At 52.8% G+C, this 18,316-nt stretch overlaps 2 protein-coding genes across 3 annotated transcripts in view; one reads left to right on the top strand and one right to left on the bottom strand.

Annotated features, from left to right (window-relative positions):
* The window catches only part of ATP6V0A1 (ATPase H+ transporting V0 subunit a1), a 31,556-nt gene extending 31,332 nt beyond the window's left edge, over window positions 1-224 (bottom strand). For both annotated transcript variants that reach the window (XM_084222374.1, XM_084222375.1), the window contains exon 1: window positions 106-224. The gene's annotated coding sequence lies outside the window, so the exon portion shown is untranslated. The remainder of the gene's footprint in view (window positions 1-105) is intronic.
* A 2,187-nt stretch (window positions 225-2,411) lies between these two features.
* On the top strand, window positions 2,412-17,383 carry CAVIN1 (caveolae associated protein 1). The gene is made up of 2 exons (XM_084222341.1): window positions 2,412-3,026; window positions 15,021-17,383. Exons 1-2 carry the CDS (start codon window positions 2,607-2,609, stop codon window positions 15,684-15,686), a joined length of 1,086 nt encoding a protein of 361 aa, XP_084078467.1. The 5' UTR covers window positions 2,412-2,606; the 3' UTR covers window positions 15,687-17,383.
* Window positions 17,384-18,316: the final 933 nt, after the last annotated feature.

Genomic DNA, 18,316 nt, shown 5'->3' with positions numbered 1-18,316 from the left:
CACAGCCCGGCCGCACCCGAAGCCCGGCGCGCTGTCCCCACCCCAGCCCCTGCCGATCCCATCATATCCATCCCCGCTCCATCCCGTTCCCTTCCCCGCCATTACCTGCCGCCGCTGCCGCCGCTGCTGTCGCCGCCGCCGCTGCCGCCTGACCCGAGCCGGCTCCCGTCCGCGCGTCACCGAGCGCGCGGGGCGGCGTCACGCGCACGTCTCCTGGCGACCGCGCGCGGCCCCGCCCCGGAAGTGACGATAGAGGCGGCACCACGCCGCGGTGGGTGACGTCATTAGCTGCGTCGTGACGTCACGGCGTGGAAAACACCAATCACTTGTTTTTAAAATTCTAAAGGTTTAGTAGTAATAAAAGGGTTAGAAAAATAGTAATATAATTAGAGTAATAATAATTTGGACAATTTGGATTAGGACAATGGGAGACAACAAAAACAAAGAGTTACGGACAGTCTGGGTACCTTTTCTGGGCAAAATAAGCCTGAAAAAGGACCCACGTACACAGAGGATTAACCCTTAAAAGCAACAGCCTGTTGAATATTCATACACCTCACACATGATGCATCAATTCCATTCCAACCCAGGATTCTGGCTGGGCAGTGTCAGCTTCTTCCTCTGAATCCTAAGTCACCTTCAAGGCAGGAAGAAGTTCATTTCTTCTGATAATGGAGCAATAAATTCTCTTTCTCTGAAAGATTCAGGTGTCCTGTGGCTGCTATCTCACTGCAAGTCCTTTCTTTAAAAATATATCCCACATAGCATAGTTTCTATTTTAACTTCTTTTTTTAATAACCTAAAACTCTCTTTAACACACTACTTAAGAGAATTGATACACCATCACTTTCTAACACAACACATATAATATTCATTTGAATATTTGCCAAAAGCCAATAATAAAACACACATTTTTCACATTTGACAAGGGGTATTCGCCCCCAGGACTCCTGCCAGGCCAAGCCCCGTGCTCCTCCCAGCCCAGCTGCCCCAGGGCAGACCGGGAGAAATGATCCAACTGGGCATGCCAGGGATGCAGAGGGACATTGTTCACTGACAATGCTCCCTGCAGTCAGCACTTTCCCTGCTGTGTCCCTGCCCGTGGCTGCTCGCTGTCCCCACTGCCCTGGGCCTGGGGGATCACTGGATTGCACCTTGAGCCCCCACAGCAGCTGTGAAAAATGAGCGTTTTATGATTGGCTTTTTATTGTCTCACATTGTCCTAATCCAAATTGTCCAAATTATTATTACTCTAATTGTATTACTATTTTTATGACCATTTTATTACTATTAAACCTTTAAAATTTTAAAAACACATGATTGGTGTTTTTTACATCAAAGAATGAGGGAAGCTGTTGCCTTCCCAGCGTGCCCACAGCCTTCCCAAGGGGCAGCTCTGTCCGTGGGCACTTGGTTCCCTCTGGCTGAAACAGCCCCAGAACCAGAGAAGGCTCTGCCCAGGGTCACTCCCCAGAGCTGAACTTTCCTTCTCCACATTCCTGGCGTGTTCAGCCGGGTTGTTGCAAGGTCTGGTGGTGCCTCCCACGTGTCACCCTGTTTTGAATAATTTAGGGGTTTTTACCACTAAATCCACGAGTAATTTGGGCATCACTTTCTAACACAACACATATAATATTCATTTTAATATTTGCGAAAAGTCAATCATAAAATATGCATTTTTCACAGTTTCCAAGCAGTGTCCAGCATTTCAAGTCCGGTGCCAGGACCTGCAGGAGCTCGAGGATTGCAGAGCTGGGCGAGCTCCTTTAGGGGGAGTGCCCAGCTGCCTCACTTCAGGAGGGAATTATGCTTCTCTGAGTTCAATCTGTGTGGAGACAGCTGCACCCTGAGTGTACCATGTGTGCCTTTTGTACATACATGTACCTGGGAGGGGGCATTCCTAAGATACAGACTTGTATCTTACATCCCAGTCCAGTTTTCATGCTGTAACTGCTGAATTCAAATCCTAGCATGTCTTTAAAATACTGAAATTCAGGCTGTCATATAGTCCTGGAGAAACCCCCCAAACCTAAATATTGGCAAAAGGTCTGAACTTCCAGCTGAACTTCAGGATGTGCAGCTGTTTAAAGCAGCCTTCAGTGCACACAGCTGTGCCCAGATGGGGCTGCTCGCTTCCCACTCCCTTCCCAGCAGCTTCCCGAGCCGTTCACTAAAGGATTTTGTTTTTTCCTCCTGTTACTTCAGTGCCTTTAGACTGAGAGTAAAGAAGGGGCGGCTGCAGTTCCAGAGCTCTGCATTCCTGGCTGAGCCGTGCTTGTGTTTGCATGCAGAGCCATCGTCTCCCCTCCAACTATTTTAATCATTTCAAAAGGGTGGGTCAGCAGGCATTTGGCAGCAGCTCCTTTTCTATAGCTGAGGTGGAGTCAGCCAATGACCTGCAAGGCTGGAAAATTTTGCAGGGCAGTTCCAGTGGCCGGCCGTGCGGGGCTGTGCCATTTGAATTTCAGCACAGCCGCTCGCTCGCTGCGCTCCCCATTCCTGGCGGCTCTCCCAGCGCCGAGCTTAGCCCAGGCTCGGGCTCAGTTTTCCCTGCTCTCTCCCTGCAGTGACAGCTTCTCCGGGTGAGCCAGGACTCCAGAGCCACCATGGAGGACACCACCTTGCAGATCATCGAGCCACCCACCGTTTCTGAGACCTCGGAGGAGCAAGCACCCGAGGAGCCCATCAAACCCGACCAGATCAACGGCGTGATGGTGCTGACCCTTCTGGACAAGATCATCGGAGCCGTGGATCAGATCCAGCTGACCCAAACACAGCTGGAGGAGAGACAGCAGGAGATGGATAGCGCAGTGACCAGCATCCAGGGAGAGCTGACCAAGCTGACCAAGGCACACACCACCACCAGCAACACCGTCAACAAAATGCTGGAGAAGGTGCGCAAGGTGAGCGTCAACGTGAAAACGGTGAGGCAGAACCTGGAGAAGCAAGCCGGGCAGATCAAGAAGCTGGAGGCCAACGAAGCGGAGCTGCTGAAACGAAGGAACTTCAAAGTCATGATCTATCAGGTAAGGAACTGTTTCATGATGTCTTTACATCCTGTTAGTGGGTGTTTTCTTTGCTGAGGGTCCCGTCACGCTGCATGTTCGGCCCAGCCCTCTCCCAAAGTGCCCAGATTGTCGGGCAGTCCAAGCTGAGGCGGGTTCCCCGTCACTCTCATTTGTGGTTTAACATTTGCTGCGTGTCCTCGATGAAGTTTGATAGAGTTGTCCCATTTAACAGGAATTTTAATGCAGATAGGGATCAATCGTGAGTTCCCGGCCCTAAGAACTCACTGCAATGGGCCAGAAGTATCAAAATAACCTGATTTAACTGCTTAGCTCAACAAAGAGCAATAGTGCTCTGGGATCTAGAAGGGGGTGTTGGAAATCCATCTGCCAACGTGCCTTCTACCAAGAGACACCATGTGTACGGCTACGTGGAGACCGATGATATTTCAAATTTGTGACATGCATGTGGTAACAAGTGATAGTAACCCCAGCCTCAGGGTTAATCTGTCCAGCCAGGGCAGATAGAGCTGTCAGAGGAAATCCAGCCCAGCCCCCTGAGCTTGGCAGTGCTCGGGGTGGCCTTTGCTGAGGGCTTGTACAATTCCCATCTTCTTTCTTCTGCATCCTGCAAGCCTTGAACCTCCTTGTTGTTTGGTCTCAGTAACAGCTTTGGTTTGCTTGATGTTCACCCCCTGCACTAAGAGTTGGAGTTTTCACTCAACATTAAACAAGGAGAGAGAGAGAGAAACATGATTCTGTCAGGTTTCCTGCCTGGATTTAAGATTTCTGCATCACAGCAAACTCTTCTATTGGGCCAGGGGAGAAAAGTGAGTGAAACAGTTAATGCTACAGTTGAAAGCCTCTGGGTTAATAATAGCCAGCGCTAGGAACAAATGGAGAAGCTTCGAGCGCTGATCATGGGAAGGGAGAGAAGAAAAGCAGAATAAAAGGGAGAATGATCCTTTCTGTGAGGTTTGAGGGTGAGTGGCTCATGACAGGCTCAGGGGCCAGACACGTACCTGTGGGACTTCTGTGGGTTCAGAGCTCGAGCATTTGTTGTTTTATCGTGACTGAAAGGCTGAAAGCCTGTTCAGATCATACAGGAAACACAACCAATTATAGCCAGATATGTGTGTGCATTTATTACAAGCTCTTTGTATCTATCCATGGAAAAATAAAATAGAAGCAACGACCATTGCAAAATGAGAGGAGTGGAGGGAATTGTTTAAACACAACATTCCATGTCAGTTACGGAAATAGGTAGGAAGTTGGCAGGGCTCAAGGTCCTCGGGAAGCATCCCAAACATCTGCAGGTTAGTGTTTCATGAGCAGTTTGTGTTGGTTTGCTGTGGCTTATTGATATTGAGCAGGGTTTCATTTCAAATATGAAAAAGCAATCCTGTTTTAAAGGCTTGGGGCCTGCCCCTGGTGCTGTGGTGAGGACAGAGCAGCCTCGAAAGAGTCCTTTGGCCAGGGGCTGTGCCAGGGGCTTGAGGAATCATGGAGCTATTAGGGGGAGAAATGATTTGGGATTTGGGATGATTTCCCAGCACGGAATTTAGTGTGATTTGAATGTCACAGAGCACAGGTAAGGAGTTTTCCAGGGTTTGCACCATGTGAAATGGATCTGTTTGTGCCCTCATGGACATGCTGGCACTTCCATGGGAGTGGAGCACACCCGGCCCCGGAGGGAAATCATCCAGCGCTGGGGTCCACCCTGGGGGTTAACTGAGCAACTCCCTGTGCTTCCCCAACCGTGTCTACAGTTAAAACCATAATTACAAAATAACTCTTGTCTAATTGGGTGTCTCACTTCTCAGACCCCCACCTACCAAAGTGTCTGTGGGTTGCTGGTCATGCCATTAATTCTGCCGTGCCGAGCACATTATCACTCCTCTCTGACGCAGGGAAAGCCGCTTTCCCAAACTGGGGGTGACTCCTCTGTGTTTCCAGTTGCTGTGGCAAAAAGTCCAAATATTTATTAGTCTTTCCTTTTGGAGAGCAAGAGATAAACTCATCCTTAGCAATGTAAAAAATTCCATAATTTTTTACAGCAGCGTGGCTGTTTTCGGGTGAGAGATCCGAGCAGAGCAGGAGTCCTGCTCTAAGAGGGTTCAATATTGCACAGTTCTGCAGTTGGTTGAAATGAAAGAGGTAAAGATAAATGAGCCCTTTGCTGGTTCTTGATGTTTGATTATTCTCTCAGCTTTGAGTCCTGAGGTTTCGGCCATTGTGGAGGGATTATTTCGAGAGATCGAATAAGACCTCTTGCACCTCGGAGGGAGGTCAGACTGCCTGTGAGGATTGTGTTTTGCTCGCTGTAGATTAGGAGGAGATGAAAACCAAATTTTTATCAGGGAAAGTCTGACCTGTGGCATGATCCTGAGTACATCTGCTGGGGTGGTTTCAAAATTTGGGGGAGAAAGTGCAGGGCTGGATATCACTCCCTGGCTGAGGGAAGGTATTGAGCAGAACATTTACAGGCATCACTCTCAGTCCTGTCCACGGTTGTGTTTTCTCACTTGCTTACCCTCTTTGAGCTGATTTTGCCAGGAGCTGGTCTGATTTCTCTGAGTTAAGAGTTTTTGTATAGACTTAATATAGGAAATTAGATCAGTTCTTTAGAATAAAACTCAAAAACAACCATACCCCTCCAAATTGCCCCGCCTTTCTCATTTGAAAACTTGTTCAGCCAAAGCACAGGTGACAGCTTTGACAGGCCACTGTGTACACAGATGTTCAGTGCAGAACTTACCTTCCTAAAAAGTCTGATGTCAGTGAGTGCCTGCACTGCTCAGCAGCCCCTGGGAGCAGAGCTCAGAGCTTCCTTTGTGCCTCTGTCCCGGGCTCCTGTCTTTCAGAGAAATCAGGACAGCAAAAAATTCCGTGAGAGTGGTTGCTAATAAAAACAAACTAAAGTGACTTCATCCCAAATCTCCTGGTTTTAGGATCCTCAACATGGTTACTGCAGTTCATGGTTAAATAACAGATGTCCTGTGTAAGCAGCTACTGCTCTGAAACCAGACTTTGTGAGAGCTGGAGAGCAGCACGTGGCAGTTTATGTAAGCTTGGCATTTTCCTCCAAACTGTTTTTGACAATTAAACTTATTCCTGCAAATGCCAGAGGCTGATTTTGTTACAGCTGGACAAACCCCTGCAGCACTCAGAGTATTGAATTTCTAAAGCGTGCCGGCCCTTAATTTTGAGGCTGGTGTGGGCTGAGCTCTGGGAGCTCTGGGGATGTGTGCAGTGTTTTTGTTGGGAAGAGCAGCTTTGTCTGAGGGGTGTGATGAGTGTGTGCTCCCCACGCTGTCCTCTTGGGAGGCTCCCGTGGGGCTCATCTGCTCTTCAGGGGGCTCTGCTGGCTGCTCTGAGCTGGGGGAGATGTGAGGCTCCGTGGGAAGGGCTGTGCTGTTGGGAGAGCAGGGTGGGACCTGGATCCCAGCCATGCAGTGTTGGGTGGGTAGGGCTGGGCAGGGGAATATAAATAGCCCAGCCTGGCTTTGTGCTGGTGTGGGCCTTATACGGATGGGAGACTGTAGATGGAGAGAAGGAGGGGCAGATTTCAAACCCACACACTAGTGTGACAGATTCAGGGGCCAGACCTAAACTGCCTCAGTTTTGGGTCTGTGCTCCCCAAAAAGAATGTGGAAAAAGACATGAGCTCAGGGAGCTGGGGAGAAGCACAGGGCAGGGACCCCAGGGCACACAAACCCACTGCCCCCAGGCTACAGCCCTTCTCCACTGCCCAAACAGAATGGCAGCTGCCCTGAGCTATGGTTTTGTTTCAAATTAATCATTCAGAAACTCATTCATGATGAGTTTAATGGCAGTGGAGCATTGACAAGAGCCAGGAAGATCCACAGCCCTGAGGGACAGCCTGGGTGGGTGACGTGCCTGCACTGCAGTGCTGCCTGCCCAGTGCCAGCATTAAAAGGTAAACAGGAATTTCCAAAGCAATTTGGGGGACAGCACAGCACCAGGGACCCACAGGGTGCTTTTCCTGCAAGACCAGCTGGCTCCACGTGGCTGAGAGCTCTCTGTGCTGGAACATCCATCCTTCTTCCCAGTGGCTCACAGCAGGGATTTGCATTGCAGCAGTCACTGCATTCATTTTCTGATAATACTTTAAAATAAAAAGCAGGTTTCACTTTGACTGCAAATCCAGTCTAAAGCAGCTCCTCAGTGCTGCCTCCATTGCAGGGGAACCACATAAACATCCTGATGTACAAAAATCTTGCATATTCTCTGCATATCATGGAACTATAAGAGTTTCAAGATGACAATTCAGAGGAGACTGAGCCTTAAAAAAAGTCAGGATGTTAATAGCTCTGACTCTTAGGATTTCTTTTAGTGCAGATTACCAGTCTACCAGCAGACAGCTCTGGAGCATGGATTTCTCTGTTGCAGTCTAGTATCAAGTGCATTAATATTTCATTGCTCAGCTATTATTTATAATCAGTTGGTGCCAGAACTGTTTGCTTTGCTAAAATCCTTTCATCATTATAGTTCCAGGCTGAGCTGTGCAGCCACAAATTGTCTCAGAGCAAAGGGGCAGTGCCCAGCCATTGGGATAGGGTTAGATTGGATGGCTCATGAGAACAAACCCAAGGTAAAATCCCTCCTATCACAAATTCCTCCTTTAGGCCTCTCATGTGCACAACCCAGAGGGCACAGCAATGACTTATAAACTATTCAGCAACAGGCTTAGCCCTCTTTTATCCCATTTGGGATTGTCCTCTTGATTCTGCAAGATCTACAATACACCTGAAGTATTGTGGGTCCACTCTCCAGCTGTGAGATAGACAAAGAGCAGAAACAAAATGTGCAGTATCAGTAAAGGAAAATCAAATATTTAGAATAAAAATTCTCAGGATGTTTAGTCTCCAGCTTTATGTGAGGATGCAAATGTCAGTGTCTGCAAAGGATCTGTAATACAAAGCCCATCTTTGCTGCTTTGCTGTTCAGGAGCAGCTCCAGAGTCATCAATCAGCTCAGACAGATTTATCCGGGAGTAGACCTGAGAGCAAAGCCAGTGGTACAAACTGACTGATAATGGCATCAAAAAATTTTAATGCTATCAGAGGGGGAGAAAGCTCCTTTTCACTCTCAATCTATTTACTTCTCTGTTTCCTACAGCTCTCCCTCTCTTCTGACTCATTAAAGGCAAAAGCATTTTTCCAAGCACAGCCTCCTCCTCTCCCCACCCTCCCTCCCTTCCTTTGCACCAGCTCTGGTGCCTGTCCCAAGTGGGTGTTTCTCACAACTCATGAGGCAGCTCCAGCTTTTCAGACTCAGCTTCCAGGACACAGGGTAACTGGATGTTCCTGATAGAAAGAAGTGCCAGGCAGATTGCACAACACCCAGAATTACAGAGGCTGGGAGGACTCTGCTAGGCAGGGAGATGCTTCTAGAGAACGAATTATTTATCCCTCCAACATTTACCTAATTCCAACCTGATTTGCTTTCTCCCCTCATATTTTAGATTTTTTTAATCTCAGCAGTATTCCTTGGTGACTTCTTATTGCAGGACTCAAAAGTCTCATCTCTTAAGGCTTGAGTCTTCTCTTTTCATGAATCTCTTGGCACTGTTGGACACAAACTTAGTCCAACCCTTGGAACCCAGAGTCAAGGCCATGCCTGACTTTGCTGTGTCACTGGGTGCAGAGATCTGGGAGCTGCTGGGAATTATCTGGCGCTGCTTTAGGGTAAGGTCAGTACGTGACAAAACCAGCGGATAGAGTTCTGGAGTCGCACCCGCCTGTTTCAATCTCTGCAGCCTCTGCGTTCAATCAATAAACACAGGGCTTTAAAATCACCACCCTTTTTTCATGATCTTACACTTACAAGAAAACTGAGTTCACTACACAACAGCAAAGGGAGACATGTCCCCAACAGGTGACACTGAAGCCCTGTGATTGTGAGCAGAGTCTGGCCCTGTGGCAGTGGCAGTGCCTGAACCCACAGAAGGGATCCTGTGTCTCCTGGGACCTTCTGAATCAGAGACAGACACTCTTCCATCTCACAGATCTTTACTGACTCTTTTCTGTCAAAATTTTCTTCCTGGCTTCTCCCTTGACTAAAACATACCCCTGTGCCTTTTCTCTCTGCCTGTTCTCATGCTAACCCGGATCACTGTTTTTCTCAATCAGATTCCTGGAAGAGGCAGGTAAGTGTTTCCATTGTGCTTCCTTTCCCTGGCCATTGAAACGCAGTTTTCCTCATCTTAGCCCGAGAAGATGCCACGGGTATGCCTTGAGTCTTCGCCAGGGACTGCCCTCTGAGCCCAGCCATGGAGACAGGCCCAGGGCAGCAGAAGACACAGGAGGAGGCAGCAGTTTAGGGCCTCGTCAGCGGCACCCCCTGAAGATCTCTCTGAACCTCTTCCGAAGCTCTGGGAGCTGCTGATTCCGAGCCTTTGCTTCTCGCCTGCTTGGGGCTGCCTCGGGCTCTCAGACCTCCAAAGCTGATCCTGCTGCTGACTAATGTGCTTGCTGCATGAGCGTGGGTGTGAGGAGCTGGGATTTTCCCTCAGGAGGAGCTGCTGTGTGGCTTGCATGAAAAAGGGCAAGTGGCCAGGGGCAGTTGGCTCTGCTGGTGTCTGCTGCGACCGGGCAAATCCCACCTGTTCTTTGAGCTGCCGTTTCTCCCTGTGAAACGCAGCCCTGGGACACCCACCTCCTCAGGCTTCTTGTTGAGTGTTAGTTTGTGATTGTTGTATGGTTTGAAGTTGTTGTTTTAAACAGGTAAAACAGGCAGAGAGCACAAACTGTGACATAAACTTCCAATGTTTCAGGTGGCCCCTGCAGCATCTCCCATTTCTGTCTGGCCACAGCCCCTGGGGCTGCTTGCTCAGAGTCAGGTCCTCCACACACTGGAGTGGAGACTTTAACTGTTGTTCATATAACATCTAGTCCACAGAGGCCACGGTGGCCTGTTGCCTTCCTGTCATTGTGCAGCTACTGGATAAAACACCTCAAGCTCCAGCTGCCCTTTGGGGGTCACCCAGCAGTGTGTGCAGCACTGTCCACTGGGAATATTCCAAGAGTCAGGTGAGGGTGAACCAAGTCTAGGAATTGTGGTCTCTGGGCAAAGCTGCCAGGGAAAACTTCTCCTTTTCAAGGAGAATGTCAGATGTAAGAAAAGCCTCTTTTTTTAGGATCTAGCAAAAAAAAAAAATCTAGCAAACTAGCAATTTCAGTCTCCACAGCAAAGATCTGTTCCACCAAGGCACTGGAGAGGAAAGCACAGCCCCCTCTGTGCAGGGTATCTGGACACTCCTGAGCCCTGCTATGCTCAGGGTGTTTCTCAGGCACGCTGTTGTTACTCAGGAATAGCTAATCCTCCTTCCCATGACACTGCTGGAAGGTCAGCACAAAACAGTGTCCTCTGAGGCCTGGCACAGCAGAGCAGTTATCATGGAAACGGGAGCAGAACTTGTTCTCTGGCACAGTTTGACCTGACCTGGAGGGCTGTTTGCTGCCCAAGCTCCTCCTAATCCTCCCCCAGCCTCCCCGAGGCCAGGGCCAGGCTGTGCTGCCCAGGGTGGGTGCAGGAGGGGCTCCAGCTCACAAAGAGTTGGGATCAGCCTGATCTGGTCATAGTGGAGCCCAGGAATATGAGCTGGTCGTTTTCTGCATGTTACTGCTGCAAACATCAACCAAACTTTCTGTTTGTGCTCTTGCAGTTGTGTAAAAATAACGGAGTGAAATGAATTGCAGATGTGATTTGCATGTGCATGTGAGAACCTTCCATTAAACCTTCCAACTGGAGAGCAGAGTGGCTGGGAGTGCTGGGACTCAGTTCCTTACACACTGACTGGGAATGCAGCTCAGCTCCGTGTCTCCTTGGCCTTTTATACGCCAGGGGAAGTGTTTACGTGTGTTGTAGCAACCAGGCTGGTGTCCATGGCCGTGGGCTGCGGGTGACTCACTGCCAGGGAACTCGAAAACAATGTCAGATAAAAGCCCACTCTGGGGAGACTGCTGAGGATCCGACAGCTCGGGATTGTTTGAAGTAGGAGGACACAGAGCAGCTGGCAGCCAGCTGCCCTTGGGGCTGGCTGTGGGCACTGGGGCCCCCTCTGGGTGCCCACAAAGTCCACAGATGGACCGGCCCAGTGCCAGGGAGCTTCCCAAAGCACAGCTCATGTCGGGAGCTCTGTGCTGCAGGGATAATGCAGGCTCCCTGTCCCTGTCCCTGTCCTGCTGCTGGGTGCAGCTCTGCACTGTACACGGAGTTTGCTGCTGCTGGTAACAAAATCTTCTGAAAAATGTTGTTTACTCGCTGTCCTTGTGCCAGCTGGATGCAAGCAGAGAGGACAGAACTGGTTTGCCTCTGCTGATTGGGAGCCAGGTTTTGAACACCCCAACAGGCAGGGATGCCAAGACCCAGGATTTTGGACTCGCCCACTTCAGGATCAGTGTTTTCTGAGTAAAAATAGAATGCCTGGTGTTAAAAATGTGGCTCAACTGGATGAGTCATGAGTAAAATGAAGTGCAAAGAGCATAGTGCCTTGCTCGGACGGAGCAAGGATTTATGGAGCAGCCAGCCATGGGCCTGGGATGGTTCTTGGTTGTTTCAGTCACGTCCCATTATCATGCTCGCCTGTGTCTGCAGGCACGTCCTGCCCAAACCAGGCAGTTCCCCTTCCCCTTCCCCACTGGAGAAACATCCTGGGCAGGGAGGAGGAGACTCTTGGTGACTTTTGGGCAGTGCCTGGGTGTAGGACAGAGGTACATGCAAGGGATGCTCAGGAGAACGTGCTGGTCCCCATTAAGATGTGCCAGAGCTGTGCATGTTCTTGCATCACCTGTGCCGTGCCTGAACCCACAGGAATGCTCCCTGAATGCAGGTGAGCTTGGACTCTGGGGACTGTCCCTTAGCACACTGCTGAAAATCCTCCAGTGGTCCCCCAGCTGGTTATCTACTGGTCAGATCAGCAATCAGTGAGGAAGAAGTGGGCTGAGGGTGGGAAATGCAGGAATTATCCCTAGGAGAGAGGCCAGGAGCAGGACACGAAGGGTTTCCCAAACACAGCTGGAGAAAAGCTCTTGGAAACAGTCCCAAGGGGGGAGGCTGGGATCCTCACGTATGGGAAGGGCTGTGCTCCCTCTGTGCCTCTGGGTCTGATCCATGAGGTGCCTCTGACAGAGACAACAGCAGAGCTGTGAGCACTGCCAGGCTGGGGTTGGGCTGTGGGGATGGAGCAGGGCTGGCAGAGTGGGAGAAGTGAGAGTGCAGCCCGTGGGATCACAGAGCTGGGCAGCTGCTGCTCTCCAGGTGATGTGCAGGATTAGGGAGCTGCAGGCACCCCAAGAGGGGTTGTTGCTCCCACTGCCCCATGTATCCAAAGCTGCTGCTGGCCATGTCTTTGTGGCTGTGAGGGAAGAGCTGCAGGATGCTGCTGAGGCTGGATGGGAGCATTGCTGGCACAGCCCATCACATCAGAAAATTCAGTCAAGAGCTGGATATACTGGTGTAGCACTAGGAAAGGTGAGGAAAGGCTGTTATTTATGTGACAAACGTGGAGATTTGAGGTGGTGTTTCTTTCTGCAAACACATGTTCTGGAGCTCACAAGGGGCTGATAGGATCAGGGTTTGCAGGATATGGCCCATTTCCAGGGACAGCTGTGCCAGGCAAGAGGGGGATGCCTTTGTTCTGGCTCATTGTGTTGCCTCAGAGGGAAGGAAGTGGCTGGAGTTCCTGATGTTCTGCTGGCTGGGCAGGGTCCCTGGAATTTTCTGGGATTGCTCTGGCAGGTGTTGTTGTGGAGAACAGGATCCCTGCCTTCCCCCTGATGTGGGTTTGCCCTGGACTGACCTGGCCCTCTGGAGAACGTGTGTATTGTTTTCTGCTGAAGTGGCTCATCAAATGAAGAAAACACATGTTGACCACTTCACCTTAATCTCCACAAAGTATATGAGACCTGACCTGTGATCTGGAGGGTGAAGAGCTTCACCCAGCACAGTTGTCTGCTCTGAAGAAAACCCAGAATGAAAGCTCTGTTCCAGCAGGCTCTGTGCTTTCACCACAGACACTGCAGCCCGTGTCATCCCCACTGAGCCAGTGCTCCATGGAGCTGGCTTTCCAAAGCTCACAAAAGTTTTGCCAGATGCTCTTGTGCTTCCAGAACTTCAGCTGGCCCAAGGACCAGTACCTGTGCTTGGGAAAAAAGGAGAAAGCAGCAGAGAGCATCTGGATTTCACGCAGGTGAAGCTGTGCTGGAATCACGTATTCAATGAGTTGTGTCACTTCTCCAGGGGTGGGAGGGAAGGCAGGGCTGGGGACAGCACAGAGGGCTGGAGACAGCACCCCTGTCTGCAGGGAGGGCATCTCCTCCAGCCTCTGTCCAGGAGCTCAGGCCAGAGCTGCAGAGTGGCAGTGACCTTGGTGAGGCAGGGCAGTGGCGTGCAGTGGGACAGTGCTCAGGGTGAGGGTGTGCACACACGCCGTCCCTTCCGGCGTCCCTTCCGGCTCTGAGCAGGGACCGGGGTGTTCTGTCCCACAACAGCACCAGGAACACCCCTCCTCATGCCTGAGGGAATGACCATCCCCCTGTCCTGGCTCTTGGCACCTGTGCAGCTCCTTCGTGCACGGCTGCAGTGGAGCAGTGGCAGCTGCTGTGACATGCACAGCATGGGAGGTGCCACAGCAAAGTCACCCTGCTGGGTCCCAGGGAACGTCCCCAAGCCAGGGGCAGGCAAATCACTGCTGGTGTTCCAGGGTTTGCCATGCACTTCAAGCACTTGGGGTACACCAGGGGCTGCCCCTTGATTTCCAGCACAGGACTGGAATCCCGTCCTTGCTCTGTTCTGCTGCTGCCTGCCCCAGGGCTCAGAATGGCACCTGGCTGTCCTGCTGCCCAGGCTCTTCTCCAAACCTCAGCCCAGCAGCTCAGCACGCTGAGTGCCCGTTCCACACATTGCCCTTTGGCTGCTGCTGGATTTCTGACAGGCTGGTCCTGGCAGCTCCCACCTCTCCCACCCAGCTCTGTAGATTAAAACTGCTTGGGCAATAAATTTCCGAGCGTGAGCTGCAGCCCTGCAGCTGTGAGGCTCTGTACAGTGCTGGGCTATTTCCAGCCTGTCCCGGGAACAGAGAGGTGAATCACTGCAGCAGGGACGCATGCTATGTGCTGCTCAGATGAAAACCAATCCCACTCCAGAGCTGTGCCCCTCTCCCAGGCACATGCTTGTCCTCTGCCACTGGGATCAGGAACTTGGCTGGCTCAGGCTCGTGGAGAAGCTGAATGAATCCAGCCCTGTCCCAAGTAGAGCTGTGTCTCCTTGCAGACCAGGCTGTGTGAGTTTGGACCACTGTCTCTACTATCTCCAGATATGGACTTGGGCAAATTCTCTAACTTATTCCCCAGTGGAGAAATAGGAAAAACAGGGCAGCCTGCTGCATCCCAAGAGAGGTCCCAGCCCCACATCTGGATCCTGAGGCCTTGGGAAAGTCTGAGTGCAGCCTGGGGGCGGCCAGGACAAGTGTGCACACTGGTGCTGTGGCCAGACTCTCAGTTCTGGCTGTGCCTCTGCAGCCCTGTGCTGTGCTCAGGGCCACAGCTGGACCTGGCCAGGCTGGAGACCTGAAGACCACTGTCCTGGTGGTCCACATGTCCCTGGAGTGAGGAGCTGCGATGGCCAGGTCCAGGATAAAGATGAAACTGGAAGGCACAGGACTGTGGCACAGACAGAGGAAGAAGGGAAAAGGCTCCAGTTTCAGTGCTGGGCTGCCTTTCCCGTACATCTGGCATCACAGATGTGTTTGGAGCCGGCCTAGGGTGAGCAGAGCTGGTGTCTGAGTCCTGGTACGGGAGAGTCCTAAGCAGATCCTCTTCACAATGACTTATCAGCTGCAGTAAGGAGGATGAGCCCAGGCCTGAGGTACCTGGGTGTGTTTAGCTGGGTGGAGGCTGATGTCTCTGTGGCGCCGTGGGAGGGAGAACGGGCTGGCTCCGGGGTTGCTGGTGTCTGTGTGTCTCACTGGCTCCGCTCTGTGTCTTGCAGGATGAAGTGAAGCTCCCATCTAAACTGAGCATCAGCAAGTCCCTAAAGGAAGGTGAAAAGCTGGAGAAGGAAGGTGAGGGTGAGGAGGTCCCTGTGGGTGAGGACCATGCAGAGGAGGACCACATCCAGCTCTCCTCGGATGAGGAGGTGGAGATTGAGGAGATTATTGAAGAGTCACGGGCAGAACGCATCAAAAGGAGCGGCATGAAAAGGGTGGATGACTTTAAGAAGGCATTCTCAAAGGAGAAGATGGAAAAGACTAAGCTAAAGACCAAGGAAAACCTGGAGAAGACCCGCCACAACTTGGAGAAGACCCGCCACAACCTCGAGAAGAGGATGAACAAACTGGGCACTAAAATTGTGACTAACGAAAGGAGGGAGAAGATGAAGAGCTCTCGGGACAAACTGAGGAAGTCTTTCACCCCTGACCACACCATCTACGCCAGGTCCAAGACAGCCGTCTACAAAGTGCCACCCTTCACTTTCCATGTCAAGAAAATCAGAGAGGGTGAGGTGGAAGTGAAAGCCACAGAGCTGGTGGAGGTTGGTGGAGAGGAAGGAGAAAATTCAGATCTGATGCGTGGGGAGAGCCCTGATGTGCACACCCTGCTGGAGATCACGGAGGAGACTGACGCGGTACTGGTGGACAAGAGTGACAGCGAGTAGGACAGGCTGCAGAGCACAAGGGTTGTGGACGACACCTGAACACAGTATCACTCACATTTCGAGCTCTCCCTGCCCTGGAGCCCCAGGGAAGTGTACACAATGCATCCTTCTTACCCTGCAGAGCCGATGCCAATCCCCTGCCTGCTTGTACAAGGTGTATTTTATATTTTAGTTTTAGCACATAAACATTAGGAACACGGAACTGTTTTTCTTACACTACTAAATCACCCTCGGAGACCATTCCTGCTGCAGCCTTCTTGCCCCACACCTGAAGATGTGCTTTGAGTGACAGGGCCCTGACCCAGCTGGAGAGTGCTGATCACAAGAAGCTGTACAGCTGAAAGTTCAAGAGTCCTTAATAACAAAAACCTGGTGTCAAGAAAGTTTCCTGCAAGTAGCCCACCAGCCCACACCACCTGGCCCCCTATGCCAGGCTGTGCAGCCACTCCACAGGAAGAAGACTCCCAGCACCCAAACCAGCTGCTCCTTCGGGGGACCAGAGGAACTGGGATGCAGCTGGTGCATGGGAGGGAAGAGCTGAGCAAATCCTGTTGTTGGGCAGCACATAGCAAAGCTGAGCTGGCCTGGGGCAGGTGGGGCTGCTCCTCTCTGCCCTCCCAAGGACTGGGTGACCTTTGCACGAAGCCACCCTGCAGCTGGGCCTGAGGGGTGTCACACAGCTGGGGCTCACTGCTCCTCCCCGCTGTGCCCCGGGGCCGTGGCAGGAACAGCACAAGCTGCAGGCTTCCCACACCGGTCAGGGATCTGCCAGAGATCCATGGCGAGTCCCAGGGGCAGGGAGCAGCAGGGAGGTGGGGTGCTGGATCTGCTCCCTCCACACCCACAGATGTGGTGGCAGCAGGCAGTGGGGTCCACGCCTGCTTCCCTGGGAGAGGGGGACACCCAGGCAGCGATGCTGGAGCAGCCACCATGGCTAGGGACTTGTTTCCAGAGGGATATGGGATGCACTGCTGTCATGTGAGGCTCTAGACCATCAGAAAAAGGCCTTGACACCTGCCCAGCTCCGGACCTTGAGCATTTCTGAGCATCTGCTTTCTGCAGGGATCCTGGCACAGCTCATGCCCATGCCCACGTCCTGTGCTTTCCTCCCTGTGTCCTGCCTCCTGCAGCTTCACTCCACGCCCTGAGTGAGGCAGCACTAAGGCAGCACACGGTGCCTTGGGGGCTCTGCCTGGCTCAGCCCAGCTTGGCTCTTACATACTCAGCCCCCGCTGCAAGCCTTGCATTCCTCATCCTCCTCCCCCAGCACGAGCCCGCTGCTGCTCGCATAACCCAGTATATAAACTTGCTTTACCTTCAAGAATTATTTTCCTTCAAACAGTGCTGTCCCAGCCTCGGGGTCCTGCCACAGCTTCCCTGCCCACAGAAGGTGTGACGGTCGGTTCCGTGTGCCGGCTGCAGGCAGCCCTGAGACACCGGCGGCCCCGAGGCTCCCGGTGTGGAGCGCACTGGGCACCGGCTCTTGGCTGCTGGTGGTTCCCAGCCCCGTGTGAGCCTGCAGCTCACCTGCCCTCACAGAATCTCCTGCGGGCCCACAGGCAGTTTTCACGCGGGTTTTCTCTGAGCTGCGGGGCCGGGACAGCAGGGCCAGGGCGGCAGAAGCCCCCGGCTGATCCTCGCCTGTCCCTGGCTGTGCCCAGGCAGCAGCGCAGCAATAAAATCTCTTTTGTAAACCACCAGAGTGCGGCCTGTCTGTGGCACCGGGCACTGGGGAGGGGCTGCCACACAGGGGCTGATCCCCACAGCCCTGCTGCGGGGGCTGACGATGAGAGCCCCACAGGGATCCGTCCCCACGGCCCCACGGGGATCCATCCCCACAGCCCCACGGGGATCCGGCCCCACAGCCCCACGGGGATCCGGCCCCACGGCCCCACGGGGATCCGGCCCCACAGCCCCACAGGGATCCGTCCCCACGGCCCCACGGGGATCCATCCCCACAGCCCCACGGGGATCCGGCCCCACGGCCCCACAGGGATCCGTCCCCACGGCCGCACAGGGATCCATCCCCACGGCCCCACAGGGATCCATCCCCACAGGGATCCATCCCCAGAGCTTCAAGGAGATTGATCCCCACAGCCCTACGGGGATGATCCCCACAGGCCTATAGGATCGATCCCCACAGCCCCACAGAGATTGATCCCCACAGGCCTATAGGATCGATCCCCACAGCCCTATAGGACCAATTCCCGCGGCCCCACAGGGACCGATCCCCACCCACAGCCCTATAGGATCGATCCCCACAGTCCCTCAGAGATCCATCCCCACAGCCCTATGGGATCGATCCCCACAGCCCCACAGAGATCCATCCCCACAGGGACCGATCCCCACAGCCCTATAGGATTGATCCCCACAGCCCCACAGAGACCAGTCCCCACAGCCCCACGGGCCCGATCCCTCTTTCCCCACGCGGGGGCGCTGCTCCCAGCACGCCGCACAGGCCCGCCCGCCGCGGCGCGGCCCCTTTAAGAGACTGCGGCGGCGGCGGCGGCGACCGCGTGACGTCACGGCGCTGCCCGGAACTCAGCTGGGTTTCCCGCACGGCTGTTCCCGGCAGCCGCCCCCCCTCCGGCCCCCTGCACCGCCTCTGCCTAGCGAAGCCCTGCGGCGGG

The sequence above is a fragment of the Fringilla coelebs genome (genome assembly GCF_963513975.1).
Source record: "Fringilla coelebs genome assembly, chromosome: 27".
Classification (NCBI taxonomy): Eukaryota; Metazoa; Chordata; class Aves; order Passeriformes; family Fringillidae; genus Fringilla; species Fringilla coelebs.
Note: the sequence above shows the minus strand (reverse complement) of the source record. Positions and strands in the feature narration are given on the sequence as shown.